This window comes from Crotalus tigris, unplaced genomic scaffold (assembly GCF_016545835.1).
Source record: "Crotalus tigris isolate CLP2741 ecotype Arizona unplaced genomic scaffold, ASM1654583v1 scf7180000018485.2372832, whole genome shotgun sequence".
NCBI lineage: Eukaryota > Metazoa > Chordata > Lepidosauria > Squamata > Viperidae > Crotalus > Crotalus tigris.
The window spans coordinates 2,124,786-2,140,531 of record NW_024097033.1 but is presented as its reverse complement, the minus strand read 5'-3'; the positions used below and the strand labels follow the sequence as shown (position 1 = coordinate 2,140,531).

General features: G+C 35.4%; 1 protein-coding gene across 1 annotated transcript in view; it reads right to left on the bottom strand.

Annotated features, from left to right (window-relative positions):
• The window catches only part of CPS1 (carbamoyl-phosphate synthase 1), a 152,421-nt gene that overhangs the window by 80,056 nt on the left and 56,619 nt on the right, over positions 1-15,746 (bottom strand). Inside the window, exons 18-21 of the mRNA XM_039352969.1 lie at positions 14,206-14,416; positions 12,310-12,508; positions 5,276-5,452; positions 2,692-2,810 (exon numbers count right to left, since the gene is read on the bottom strand). Coding sequence (XP_039208903.1) covers positions 2,692-2,810; positions 5,276-5,452; positions 12,310-12,508; positions 14,206-14,416 — 706 coding nt within the window. The remainder of the gene's footprint in view (positions 1-2,691; positions 2,811-5,275; positions 5,453-12,309; positions 12,509-14,205; positions 14,417-15,746) is intronic.

Genomic DNA, 15,746 nt, shown 5'->3' with positions numbered 1-15,746 from the left:
TTTATGGGTCCAAGTTTATACAAAAGGCTAACTATAATCAATCACAAAAGAAATGGAACTTATCAAAATATGGGTAATTGAATGCATATAGCTATTTCCTTTTAAGTGAAATCAGAAAGACAGTATAACAAAACTTGGAAGTTAAAGGGGAAATTACCTGAGATATGTGTGCATGGTAAATTATCAAACTATTCTTCCATAGTTGTTTAAGCTTAGCTAAAGCTCCAGCTGACTTTCTGAGTAAAATGAAAACTACTCAATTAAAAATTTACAGATTGTCAAAGGAGCAGAACAAAGATTAGATGAAAAGCCTTTTTTCATAACAATATTTCAAACCTTCTGCTAAGTTTCTCCATAACGGTGGAATGTATTTATTCAATTATTTGCTAGATTGTGAGTTTCTGGTGCCCTCTTCTGGCTATCAAAATCTATTGGCATCTCCAGGTTAAGAAAAATGCCCTAAATATGCAGGCAGCAATTCAATAATGAGCCTCTGCAGACCTCATAAAATACAAGTAAGGAAAAGGGAAGGGAAGATGGACCACAATAGCAGAGCAGAACACTGACTGACAGTCTTAATCTTTGGTTTGCCGCTCTCTACTGTATTGTATTTTATGCATTCATGCACAAGAACTAAAATACTATTTTCTATCTAACTACATCTTCAATTATAGCTGCCCCAAAAGAGAAGGTTTGCTAAGATGATTAAGGCGTCAGACTAGGGGCTCATCTAGACAGCTTCTCTGGCCTAGATTAAAGTGGTTATTTACTTGAGTATATCCACAGGATGGGCAGGATGATTAAAAAACGGCCATCATGCCATCGTGTCACGCACATATGAAGGGGAAAGAGAGATGATATGATCCTGCTTTCATGATTTTGATAAAAACCACAAGATCCTACAGACACCTGTGTCCATGTCACGACCTCTATCAATATACTGATGTTTTCCATCACGGAGCAGAACAGAATTTTCCATATCACATGGAGGAAGAACTTGAAGGTTGTCTCTTATCTGTAGGCCCACTGTAGGATTAATTCCTCCTATATGACTTCTGTTTCCATGGCTATGTCTGTTCTGGCTGCTAGAAAGATCAGAACTCCCCTGTAACCATAGGTGTTTTCCTGGGCTCGGGCAAATATCAAACTCATGAAATCCTTTCTACAAATCTACAACTCCTACTGGTCAAAGCAAAGCTCCATTTCTCGGCCCCCTTGGCAAAGCTGCAACTATTCTCAGGATAGAATGGAGCGGAGAAAGAGGAAGAGATTTTTTTGCCTTCTCTGACACTTACCTCTCCTCCCTGCTCCCTATCCTCTGCTCTGGCCACAATAGATCCTTTACATTCCCTGCTCCTCTCTCACGCGCCACACCTCCTCTCTGTTCATCAATGGCTCATGAGTCAATATTTACTAGGCTAATCCAATTGTCTGGATTACCATACGACACTGAATCATTAATTAACATTATGGTCTGGGTTTGTCAACACAATAAGCTAAAATGCCAACAACTAGTTGAATGTTATGTGAAGTCAATTTATGCCATCAGTTTTCAAGCCTTCATCAAGCTTTTTATCTTACATCTTTAGCACACCTGGTTTTGAGATATGATTCAAAAATTAGGACCTTAATGGTTGGGAATGAAGGTACATGAAAGAGGTCACATATTCTTACCTAAATTTTAAATCTTCTCCAGACTCATGTGAGGCAAAGAGTGACTAGAATTTCCATACTGATGGTGGACTAGAACATGGCTCCAGCACTTTTACCACTATGCAACGTATCAGCGGGTGATGTTATATTTTGGAAACGTATTCAACCGTTTTTTAAAATCAATTTTTGCTGTGACTTAGTAATTTTGTATAACATATTGCATAGTAAACAAATATATAAGAGAGCCAGTTTGGTGTACTGCTCCAAGGCAAAAGGCTAGGAACAGCTGGGTGACTCTTAGTCCTATGAAGATAGCAATGGCAAGCCACATCTGAAAATGCTGCCAAGAAAACTGCATGGATTTGTCTAAGCAGTCAGCAGGAATAAAGGCAGACTTGAAGGCACCACATAAAATAAAAGGCAGATTGAATTATAATTATAACTAAGACTTGAAATTCTGGAGAGCTCAAATACAATACACTTCGTGAATCTCTCTTGAATAATGAATTTATCTTTTTTGGCAGTGCCAAAGCTACCCTCTCACTTATCCTGCCCTTTTGGGCTCAATTTGACACAACATCTAAAGGAAAAGTCAAGGGAAGTAAAGGACAGGATGCTATAGGTCAACAGTGGACCCTAACTGGAGCATACATGATAAATGCCTGACCATACTGATATTCATTCATACGCACTTTAAAGACGATAAGCATTATTGGATACATAAATATGGCATCAGGATGGAGACTAAATCAAGAATAGAATCCAAAAGTGTGTAGAGAAAGCAGTGGAGTAATCCAAATAGGAGGAGAGACTGAAGCAGCAATTCAACCAGTCCATTCAGCAACAGCCATATGTTTAGGGTTGCATTCTCATGACCACGCTTAGTACACCAGTTAACCATTTAAAAAAGGGGAAGGCAAGAATACAGTATGCAGAAATGTTTGCTTACCAGCACTTTCATAGAAACAATTACCTGGCATTAGAGTAATACAACATAACATACCTGGCTGTCTTTAAAAGGAAGTTTAATAGACTCACCTATCAAAAGCTTTTAAGTTCTTCTCCATGTTCACAATATTACGCATTTTAAAGATGAACCATTTATCAATGTCTGTAAGTCTATGGATATCATCTACAGGGAAGTTTTCATTCAAGGCCTATCAGAAAGAAAAGTTGATTAGTCATGGTTTCATGAATTCACTGACTTATTCCTGCATTGAATGAAAATATTTAGTAGTTATTTCTATCCTGAATCTATTCTGAAATCTAGCTCTTTCTCAATATAACTTTCACCAATAGTTTATAAATATTGACTGCTTTTTAACTGTGATCCATATTATTTGTTAATTTAACTAGTTTAATTCTGATTTTATTTTATTTTTTCTGTAAAAAGAAACCCTTCATGCTTAATATTCCCTCCATTTTCCTTTAAAATTGTATACTCTTTATTCTAATTCCAGATGTTATAAATTGTGTTCAAAAGTTTCATTTCTGTTCAAAAACTCATTTCAAAGTTTTAAATCTATACAAGCTGACCTATATACTATAACTGCAGTCTGGCATACTTTCACTTAATAATATTATATTATTATTTTTAAGCTTTAGTTGGAATCATGTAAGGTTCAAAGACTGCATATTCTTTTTGAAACAAAATGTTGAATTGTCTTCCTGTGCCTTTGTTTGAAGATTTGTAGGTTCCAAGAACCCTTAAGAATCAGTTTATAAAAAACAATCCAACTTATGATTATTGTCATGGATCAGGTTGAAAAGTAGAGAAACACTGTCAACCTTACATAACCTTACAATGGTAAGTTCCCCAACTCAACTGAATGGGCATCAAAATTCAATTCAAACTAGTTTAAATCTCATTAGAACTAGATTCTTTCCACGAAACTGATCTTCAAATACACACTGCCTATAGCTTTCAAATTAAGTTCTAGGGAGCCCATTGGTTCCTTCTAAAAAGATCAATTGGAAAAGACCAACTTTATTGGACAGCTTGCTCACTATTTCCAAGAATCCTACATGAAGTGCAACTTCTGGAAACCAAAAGATGTGTTTTAGCAACACTGAGAGCCAACAGATCTGATTAAGGCCCAGCTGCACTCATGTGGCATGATTCTGTGATGATAATTCAATATGTTGGCATATTTCTCAAGGTAGAAAATATTCCTTGAGAGAAGCAAACGTGACGATCATGATACTATATTTTCAAGGAGACTCTACTGAAACATTACTATCTGATAGACACTACAGCATTCTTCCTGATCATTCAAGCATGTAAACAACCTATTGACATCAGACTCTTCTTTCTCATGAAATCTTGTATGTCCAATGAAGCAACTGGTTCCTTTCAACTGAGAAAATACACGCATCCATATATCTTTAGCCAAATTAAAAAAAGGAACCAAAGGAAAAGAATAACAGCAGCTACTTAAATTTTACAAAGTTGCTTACTTATACGTTTTTGAATTAAATTTTAAGATACCAACAAATATATAAACCAGTATTTTTCAGGAAAAAAGGAACTTGGCCAACTGAGGCACAAATAGTTGCCTATTAAAATCTATACAGAAATATGACTTAATTATTCAGGCTATATGCCCACTAAAGAATAAGTACCAGCTAATTTTCTTCACAGCACTCTAGTTTCTATGTGCAAGGATTTGAGCATCCATTCATATAAATCTCTACATCAATCTTGAAGTTGTATACACCAGAAGTCTAATTAACATCTAAGTCCTGCAGCATTAGTGTTGTCAGCTTAACAAACAATCAGCATCTTCAAATACATAGCATATAGTAATGAATCATGTAATTTGGATGTGATTCTGCAATTATTTAGCCCTATATCTATTTTACATCTTTTTAAAAATAGGAAAGTAATATCACAGTACATTTTTTCAAAGCACAGAATCAAATTTCCTTCTCCATCTCCAAATGTTGGATTTTGAGAAAAGTGAGAATTAAAAGATTTTTTGACAAGTCTAGCAAATGGACTTAATGTGGCATTGCACCAACAGGAATAAATAATTCATTCTTTAAGTGTCATAACAATTGTTAAAAATTTCTGACCAGCAAGTTCCAGCCGTCTAGATGAATTTTAACAAGTAAAGAAAGCTGAAATGTCAAAACAGAAAAGAATATAATACATATTTGAATAATTCCATATTCTGGAAGAATCAGTGTCTATTCTTCTTAGGCTAATGCTATAAACAGACTGTATAATGGCTTAGGGGAATTGGAAAGTAGTCTATTTCAGAGAAAGAAAATTAACAACAGGCTTGTTCTTCCTGCTTCTTAATTATTAAGGATTTAATGTAAAGACTGCCACCCGGACTATCTATGGTCTTCCTGATCGTCAGAAAAAAAAAAATACTTGTGAATGCTGGAGACTTTGATACCATGAGATAATTTCAACAAAAGTCTTATTTGGCAGAATAGTCTGCTCCATTAAAACAAGAATTCTGCCACATTGAAAATGTTCTAACTGAATATTTCATTACCTTTGTTTAAGAAAAAACATGGAAAGTGCTGATCTTTTATCTTGCTGCTATCTGGAAAATAATGCTTCATCTATTAGCTAGAGGCAAGATGAAAATTCAACTGCTTCTCACAGTACCTTGGCCACTGCATACATTCGTGTATTGGAGGCGTCAGATAGTTCGCTTCTGAGATCCAACTCAGCAGGCCAGTCTTTATTCATTGGCAAGCATGATGTGAAGCCATCAATGGATGGGTGGCACATTCTTAAAGCCTTCTGGAAGCTCTCTTCAAAGGTGCGTCCAATAGCCATAACCTGGAATAAAGAAAATGTTTACGCCGTGATGCACAGAATATACACTTCGGTTTCAGATTTCTCAAGAAAAAAAAATTCAAGTTATAACCTTAAGAATAAATTAGGAGATGCAGCTTGAGGCAGAGTGACTTCTAGGCAAAAACTCATGTGCTGAAGAAAGAAGAATACAAAATTTTGGAGATAGAGTTTAACAGCTTTGACACTGCACCTAAAACAACCTAGGATGTTAGGAATAGAAATAGCATACAAATGTCTGCTTTCCTTCTCCTAAGGCAGTGATGGTGAACCTTTTAGAGACCGAGTGCCCAAACTGCAACCCAAAACCCACTTATGCATCATCGGGTGCCGGGTGGGTGTGGCCCATTGGGTGAGTGTGGCCCATTGGATGGGCGTGGCTGTGGTGGTAACAGCAGACTGGGTGGGACTAAAAAGTTCAATCAATTCCAACTTTGCAAGTTCTTTTTTTTCCCACGAGAAGTTGAAACTGACTGATTGATTGAACCTTTTTTTTTTTGTACATGGTGGCGGAGGCCTAAAGCGAAAAGGTTTTATAAAACTCAGCTGAAGGCCTAGGACTGGCTCCGAGTGTCGCCTCTGGCACCCGTGCCATAGGTTCGCCACCACGGTCCTAAGGGAAACACTTTCAGGAGTTTTTTTTCCTACAAGAACAGAGTTTCTTATTTCCTTTTGTCCATCTTTCCCTCTCCCCCCCCCATGAATAAATTTGATGCAGGCTTTCTTGGGAAACTTTATTGTTAGTAAACTTTGCTTATATTTTTGGACCTGAAGCATTAATCTATAGTTTCTGTTAATAGGCTTGGTTGTATTTATTTAAACATGCTCTGCTAACCACCCACCACCCTAATTAATTTCCTGGAGAATTCAAACCAAGGTTACATCCAAGCATTTCACAATTTCCGTCCAAAGAGCAGGGGAGCGAAAGCCAGCTCAGGAAGGGCTTTTGAATGCTTTCAGATAGAAAACAAACACAACTTTGCTCTCTCCTCTATTTTGCTTCATTTCTTGGCTGTATCCAAGATCCAAATCATCATCATCATCATCATCATCACTTTATTAGTACCAAACTACAGCAATAAAATATACCTTTTAATATTGAAATAAATCAATCTATCATAAACGCTAACGAGGAAATGCTTTTTCAAATCCTATGGTGAAACTATAGAAAGCCTGACAGAGCAAACTAAGTTCAGTTTCTTACATTTGTTGAGAAGGACATTGTTAATATTTTTTTCCTCAGTTTTTCTGATAAAATTCAGCCCTGTTTTTAAAAATAGGGAAGGAAGGGAAAGGAACATTGCACTCCAAATGTAATTCACCCGTGCTTAGTTGATCCAGGATGACTGACACAGATAAGCATGAACTATTTTTATATCTTCTAAGTTACAAAGGAGGCTTATTTTTTTATTTAAAAAAATGAAACCAAAATTAATATAATAAAATTAAACACTGCACTGCCATAATTAGGATTGGAACCACAGCAGACTGATCTCACCCCTTTCTGTTTTGTTTTGTTTATTAATTTCCCCTGATAGTGCGTGCACAAGGCAAATATTAGAAAGGAAGCAGAGGCAAAGATACCACTTCTCTTAGGCCTTTGGTTCTCCCTTTCTCAGAACAAGGAAGAAACTCTTAATCTTTGAGTAAATACTGTGCACAACACAATGGGTTGGAGAGAGTTAACCAAAATCTGACAGATTTCTATGGTGTTTACACAAGTTAAATTCCTGGATTAGGGTCTTCATAAAACTCAAAATTCCCCCATCCAGGTAAATGAGTTGTGCAAATGGGCAATTGATTCATACTGTAATCCTTGTCCTGTGCTCAACAGCCTAGCTAAATTCAAGAGTTAACAGCAGCCCCCACACACAATAGTTGCATTAATAATGTACAGTAACTTCCGCACAGTCATGTCACATAGCAGCTGACTTCACATAGTGGCTGGGTTCATACATCACACTCAAATTTTTAAGCAAACTTTGTTGAATAAGCCATGGATTCATGAATTAAACTAGCTAAAAACCATAGTTTGGAAGTCAAACTATGGCTTAATGCAATGAGTGAATTATGTCAGAATGTACTGCCACCAATATTATCACTCCAAGTAGAAGCAATAAAATTTAAATATATTGTCCTCTGTTCCTGTCTTCCATTTAGTCACAAGAAAAGCCAAAGACAGACAATGCTGGAAGAAAGTAATTATGCTACACATTTTTTCAATGATACAGTAATATTTCATGAATAGACTGGGTTTTACTTGATCTAGCATAGAACTGAATGACAACACTTCAAAGTCTGAAAATGTTTTAGTTCTGAAATTTCCAAAAGAAAATTACATCACTTTTCCAGAGTCAGGAAAAGATAGGAAAGTATTTTTAATTGTGTAGCTAAGAGCCCACTGATTATAAATGTGAAATTAATCCACAATGGAACTTCAATTATTGCTTCGGCCTTCACCCTTCTCCAAAGAAGAATGTATCTATGATACAGATTAGAAGAAATCTGAACTATAGATACAACAAAATGTCACAGATATGGAAGCAAAATTTCAGTCATATTTCCATATACTATAATAGAATTTGGTAATAGAATAAGAAAAAACAATCTCCAACTCTAAATCCAGGAGAGTAAAACTTCCTAAATATATCCACTTTAAAGAAAATCACTTTCTATGAGGGTTTATTTAAAAAGCTGCCAAAACAAAAAAAAACATATTTGGAAATAAATGTTTCTCCCAGTTCTGTACGTGATATAAATAGGTGTCAGAATTTTGTCCTCCAGGATTGGCAACCTGAGCTATAGAGCAAGCTTGATGAATTCAATGGACACTGTTTTTACACTTTTGCTTGAAATAGTATTTTATACTCTGTGAATTGTTTTGAACTCAAAGTAAAAGAAAGGTAGAATATGACTGCTGACTAATGAAGGTCTGCCTCAATTAGGCATCTTTGCTCCTGAAAGCCATTGGTTCTGCCTCAGCACAGCAATGTTTGGAGGTGAGATTTATCTGCCTGGATCAACTGCTTCAGTTTGGTAATATGGACTGTATTCAGCATCACAGTAGTCCCTATTACAGATTAAAGCAACCCAATTGTGCTCTGGCAATTGGAAACACAACATTTTACATCAAAGGGCTGTTTCAATGAGGCAAAGCACCCATTTATACGTTATTAACAAATTTTTCATACACTGTTTTGTAAGACATATGTTTCAGATATTATATTATTAAGCTCAATAAGGCCTTCCATAACAGAGTTGTGTAAAATTTACTTTTTCTATGAAGGTAGAAGGGAAAGAAGGTTTTTTTAAAAAAATACCTAATGCTCTAAGAAAGCCTTGAATGTCAAAATAGCACAGCTAAAGAATATGTTTTAAAACCATTAAGAAAAAAGTCTGACAACAAGCAAATGTGTTATTAATTATTATATTTTGCAAAACTGTTGGATAATTAGTTAATTAACTGCATGATTTACCCATTATGTCACATTCCATTTTTCTTGAAACCTATAGATAAACGTGTCAATATTACTCTAGAGAGTCCTAAATTACAATTTTAAATGCCATGCTCTTTGTACTATCTTTAATATAATGTTTTATTAGAAGAAAAAATAGAAGTGGAAGTAAAAACAATCGCTGACAAGTGAAAATGTTGAATTTTGATATTCAGTTTAGTTATTATTATTCAAAGTATTCCTTCTCCATACAAAGTTGGGAGGGACACTGAAGTTCCTCTAATCCAACCCCCTGCTCAAGAAGGAGACCCTATATCATTCGAGACATGGCAACTATATAAAAAGAGAAAATATTAAGCATATTTCATACCACACATAGGTTTGCTAAAATTATCATACCTTCCCAACAAATAGAAAGTGGTCCTCTCAAATACTTCCTAATATTGAAGGAAATTAACTAAAGATTTTTGTGACTATCGTAACTTGGAAAACAATAACCAAGCTACAGCTCCAATAGCATAAGGTTTGGTCCAAGTTTTTTTGTTTGCACATTTTAATAATTCTAAAATAGATACATCAATGTCTATGGAGGCAGGGAGCAAGGGATGAAACGTGTCATAATGTGGCATTGTGCTATGATCCACAATACTCTTTTCATTATTTTAATGTCATCGTGGTTAGGACCAGATGCCTATGGATGGATGTGGAAGTAGAAGGAATAGTAGGGGCAGCAAAGAACCGTATCTGTTTTGTTAAGAGCAAACATGTTCAGAATAAACACTTGGGCTTTGGCTGAAAATGGGCAAAATCTAATCCTAAGCAAGTGTCCATGACAGAATTATCCTTCCCATTTTTGATTTGCAAAATTCAGAAAAGAGGTTCAATGAATATTCCCTGTAAGGATGGTACATCTCCCTAACAGTTTTTGGAAGTCTGAAAAAATAAAATGTATTTTTCGTGTCATAATTTTTGGCTATAGAAATATAGAATGAATGATAATGTTCTCATTGAAAAATAAAGGCAGTAACAGGCAATTAAAAAAAAACCAGAAAGAGTCAAAGCCATTGCTTACTTCAAGAATGAAGTGCAGTGATGTGCAATTACACTTTTATTAAAATGTACAGAAATTTAGAGGCATTTCTAAGGAAGGCTGAAATTCCCAACAGTTTGGAAATAGTTCAAATAACACAAAATTCAAAATTTTTCAAAAGATCAACCATATTCTAAGTTATTTCATGAACCTATTACTCATCTATGAAAGCAACAAGGAACTCTGTTGTCCTCATCATTAAATATTCATGTCTTTGATGGACTGCTATTAAATAAAAATTACCATATGCATGAGCCCCTATTTATCTTTATACTTTCATGTCACCTTTCTTATCTCAAAATGACTCACCACATTAATTTGTCATAAAATGAATTAATAGTCAACCACAACATTCATAGTAAGAACCGTTTAAAATAATTCATTCCAAAATTAACAGAAAAATAACTGCAAAAGTAGATAGTGTCATTTCTAGCTCTTAAAAGCAAATAGATAATCTATGACAACTAGTCAGCAAAGGCACCCACTCTGGGAGGAAGAAAAACGCAATGGATGTATATACAAGGAAGGACCATGCTCTGTATCATGTATGAAGCAATCAGTGATAATTTGGTCCTCAGACTAAACTGCTTGACTTTTCATTAACCAGCTTTTCCTATCATGAGCTTCAACAAACAAATAGGCTTTAACTGCTCCATTTTACCCATGAATATGAGAACCTGGAATTTTAGAGATATTTGCACAAAGAGCGATGACATCCTTCCACTATTTCTGGCACAACTAATAAAGAGAATTTATTCCATATGAAGTTTAAGTCAGCTTTCCTCAAGTTGTCCTTGAGAGCAGTATAAAATTATAATGGGTGGCATTCTAATGTTTTTTTTCCCTACTTTTTACATCACAAACTTTGACTTTGGAAGTAATTTTGAAAGTAATTCTCTATTCCCAGAAACCCTGATAATTTTGTGAGAGAAATCAGGTAAGAAGTATTCTTGTTATCTCACAAAACTGATGTGGAGGATTCTGGAAGGAGAAAACTATAATTATTTAAAGCATGGGCATATAACATAGATTATCTTCACATAGAAGATCTTCAGAGATTTCAGATTATAATTTACAAATCCCAGCCAGTTTGAACAATGGTTGCCGCCAGTGCTTTTTTTGTCATAGAACGCATCGGAACAGGGTTCTGGCACCTTTTTTTCAATGGATTTTCAAAGTTTTAAAAGTAACTTTTGAAAATTTGATGTTTGGTCCACATGGATTTGAATCACCCTGTTGAGTATAGCAGGTTGGCAGCAAAATCATTAAAACAGTGCATGTGGGCTGCTTGTGTGTCGAGTCCGATGCATGTGTACTTCATCTGCACTGATTGTGATGCTGCTGCTTGGCTTGTGGCACTGCTCGGCTTGTAATTGGTCGTGTGATCGCGCACTGAGTGCTTACTGCGGGTGGCAACCATTATGTTTCATTACACAGCTGATGTGTGTGGGTGTGTGTACAGTGATTAACTACGTGTGAAAGTAAATAATTTCTTTATTTTAAAAACTTGTTGGTAAATTGAAAATCTTTTTTTAATTTTTAGTGTAAAATTTACTATAAACATTTGCCTTAAATACAATAAATTAAATTTATGTTAAGAACTATATATATATATATATATATATATATATATATATATATATATATATATATATATATATAGATTAACAAGACGTGAGTTCTGGCACCTTTTTTCTTACAAAAAAGCACTGGTTGCCACCAATTTGACTGATGGTAATTATAGTCTAAAACATCTTTTGAGGGTGGTATTCCTTCATATAGCTTCCAACTTTCTAGCCATGGATCTAGAATGCCTCCAAAAAGATCATCAAATGGTAATCTAGACAAAGGGGAAATAATTCAATATGTGGATAGTCATACAATTGTATTTAAATATTTTTTGTTTTGTTTTGGCCTCACCCACTTGTTGGAATACACACACACACATACAGTACACACACCATTTCCAAGCTAGGAGTTCACCAAGGGCAACCCTGAGCCTGAAACACATTATTTATTGCTGGTAGAGAGAGTTTATTGTGTGGTTATGAATGTAAAGTGCAATGGTTAATGAGCAGAACTATAAATCAAATAAGAGTTCTGATTCGTCTTACCTCTGCTGTGAGTTACACAACTAGTAACCTTAGAGTAAGTCTATGTCTGAGAAACAGTCTGAACTACCGCATCCTCTTACCTCTCCCCATTTCCAACATCATCATCAACATTGCCAAATGATCTCAATAGTATTTTGAAAAGAATATTATTTCTTCAGAAAATGGGGAAAACCTTGGACTCACCTCACCCACACTCTTCATTGAGCTCCCAATCTTGTTGGATGCACCTGGAAAACGATCAAGGTCCCAGCGTGGTATCTTGGTTACTATATAATCCAAGCTTGGTTCAAAACAGGCAGTGGTCTTTCCAGATACTATATTCTCAATTTCTGGTAGTGGGATCCCAAGGGCTATTTTGGCAGCTATAAATGCCAAAGGATACCTGACATCAAGAACAAAAAAAATATTTTCACAGGTAATCATAGAATCATTGGATGGTTGGAAAGTATTCAGGTAACCCTCAACATATGACCATAATTGAGCCCAAAATGAGACAGCTAAGTGAGACAGTTGTTAAGTGAGTTTTGCCCCATTTTAGGACCTCTATTGCCACAGTTGTTAAGTGAATTACTGCAGTTGTTAAGTTAGTAACACAATTGTAAAACAAAACTGGCTTCCCCATTGATTTTGCTTGTCAGAAGATCGCAAAAGGTGATCACATGATCCTGGGACACTGCAACCGTCATAAATATGAATCAGTTGCCAAGTGCCTGAATGTTGATCACGTGACCATGGGAATGCTGCAACAGTTGTAAGTGTGAAAAACTGTCATAAGTCACTTTTCTCAATGCCGTTGTAACATTACTAAATGAATTATCAAGGACCACCTCTATTGGAGATCTTCTAGTCTAAACCTGTGCCCAAATCAGGGGTCTTCAGACCATCCAAACATTAATAGAAAACTTCCAGTGATAGAAACTTAAAGAATTGTTTATTTAAGTGACACTATATTTCAGTTTATTGTTCACTGCTTGGAAATGCAGTTCATTTAATAAATATTAAACATTGTGCCCAGCTCATAACAGATTAATGGTGGTAGCTTCTTTTGCCCATATTCCTTCAGTATGTGTGAAGGACATACTATATAATGTATATTTCTTACAGTTACTGTCTAGGCTACTGAAAATATTACAGTAAACAGTATTCATTTGACCTTGAATACAGTAAATAAAACCATGGTTGAATAATGCTTGAAAAACCATATTCATAGTAAAAGTATTCTATGTGCATTTACACAGAAATAATCAAAACAATAGAGGCTATTGGGGGGAAAAGACAGAGAATATATCAAAAGCTTTTGCATATCACAGAATTGTAGAGTTGGAAAATATCACAAGGATCATCTAATTCAGTGTTTCTCAGCCTCAGCAGCTTTGTAAGATGTGTGAACTTCAACTCCCAGAATTCCCCAGCTAGCATTCCCCAACCAGCCTGCTGGAATTCTGGGACAAAGTTCCTGAGGTTGAGAAATACTGATCCAGTTCAACACTACAGCAGCTGTATAACCGCTCAGGTTTGGTCCACATAACTTATTTTTCTTCAAGACAGGCAGAACGTTATTTTGGTCAATATTTTTCTTCAAGGCTTCAGAGTTTATTTGGCTTGCCCATGGTTTCTGGAAGACTTGGGGAATGTCTGGTAAGGTCTGCTTGAGCTGTGTTCAACATTTCCACTCCCGAGGAAAAGAAGAAGAAGAAAAAACTCCTAAGGTTACAGCATACTTTGTACAACTACCAAATTTAATTTTTCACTTCAGACAAGAAACGAAACCTTGAAGGAAAGATATTAAAACCGACATGGATGACATACAGTACTGATAATCAAACAGCTCTAACAAGAGTGTCCAGCCTGAGGGTGAGGGCTACATGCAGCCCTGGGAAGTATCTCCAAACACTTAACTATTAATTTTAACATAACATAATTTGAAATTTATTAAATATATGAGGAAGGCATTCATGAATTTAACTGAAACTACTGTATGTTTGGCTACATATTCAAATATTTCCAAAGACTTTTTTTAAAAAAATCCCAGATGCTTCTTTTACATAGCTGTCCACCCATTATTGTTTCCAATCTTACCCTGTGGCCTTTGATGCCAAGGCAGAGCTTCTAGAAAGCCGAGCGTTAACTTCAATGATGCAGTACTCTAGAGAGGTGGGATTTAAGGCATACTGGATATTACACTCCCCCACAATGTTCAAGTGGCGGACAACGTTGATCGTTGATTTCCGTAGCATCTGCAACTCTTCATTTGAAAGGGTCTGGCTGGGAGCCACCACAACAGAATCTCCTAATTGAAGAAGAAAAAGAATTGAATAGCAGTTATCATGTTTTAGTCTAACCATGAAATGTTTAGTCTGTATTAAAGCTAGAGACGTATTTTAAGCTATCAAATAGATTATCAGTAGACATGCATGGAACTAAAATGTGCTTAGTACTGGAGGCAAATGTATTTATTTGATACAATTTAAAATACATTTTAAAATGAACCTTTGGAAGTAGACAACATACAAATAAAATGCATGCATGCATTCACACATGGGTTATAAGATAATATTACATAGAAAGATACTAACACACTGACCAACTCTTAACAATTTTTTTCCTGTGTATCTTGAATTCTACAGTTTTGATAAACCTGGATCTGTAATAAACAGCTGCATTCTACTGTATATATGTATTCAACCTGTTGCAATAACTCAGATGAATGAGTTATTCCTTACAATTTCAAACCTGTTCAAGGTTACTTTAACCTATTGATGCATACTAGAATTGTGCCAAGTATTTGAGAAGTGATTCATGAAATATGGGAGTGCATTAAAAAGACTTTTTTGTAATAGTTAAAGCAGCTTTTTCATTTATATATCTCAAGCAAAACAAAGTCAAGCTTGCAAACATGGCTGTGTTAATGGTTCAAAGATTAATGTTTTGTTACATGTTCCATGCCTTGCAAAGCATATTTTTAGAATGCTTTGCAGATCATTAAACTATGTACCATCCTAAATAGAGGATCTGCTGTACTCTGAAATGGAATATCTGTGATTTTGTAGCATCTCCTTAATTAGAAATCTCAAGGTGTACAACAATTGCAGATATTTAGGAAGGCAACAACCTAACTTGTCTAACACAATGAAGTCTCCAACTTGGCTATAAATCCTAAGGGCATTGCGTAGAAAACTAATTCTACTGAACTTGTCAATCTTCCTTCCATATCAATATAAATGAGATTCAAGTCCCAATTTTTTTTGATCGCACATGGCACATATTCAGTATATCAGATTCAAATATCAACTTTTAATTGACCATGTTACTTCATGATGCGAGAAGATCTCATATGATTCCTATGTCAACTCGACTAGTGCATTGCAATTTGCAACTTGCAATGGTACTTCATACAATTCACCCAAATATTTGAAACATATCAATAAACCAGCAGAAAATCAAAGTTTTAGTGTTTGCCCAGTGTTATCATAAAATTCACAAATGGCAAATAAATGGGATTTATTTGTGTATATCTGGTCAGGTGTATATCTATAAATATCTTGGAGTGCAATTCCATGCTTCTCTAGCTATTATTTTTCTTTTTCCTGGGCAAGTATCATACAGCATACCTCTGTACG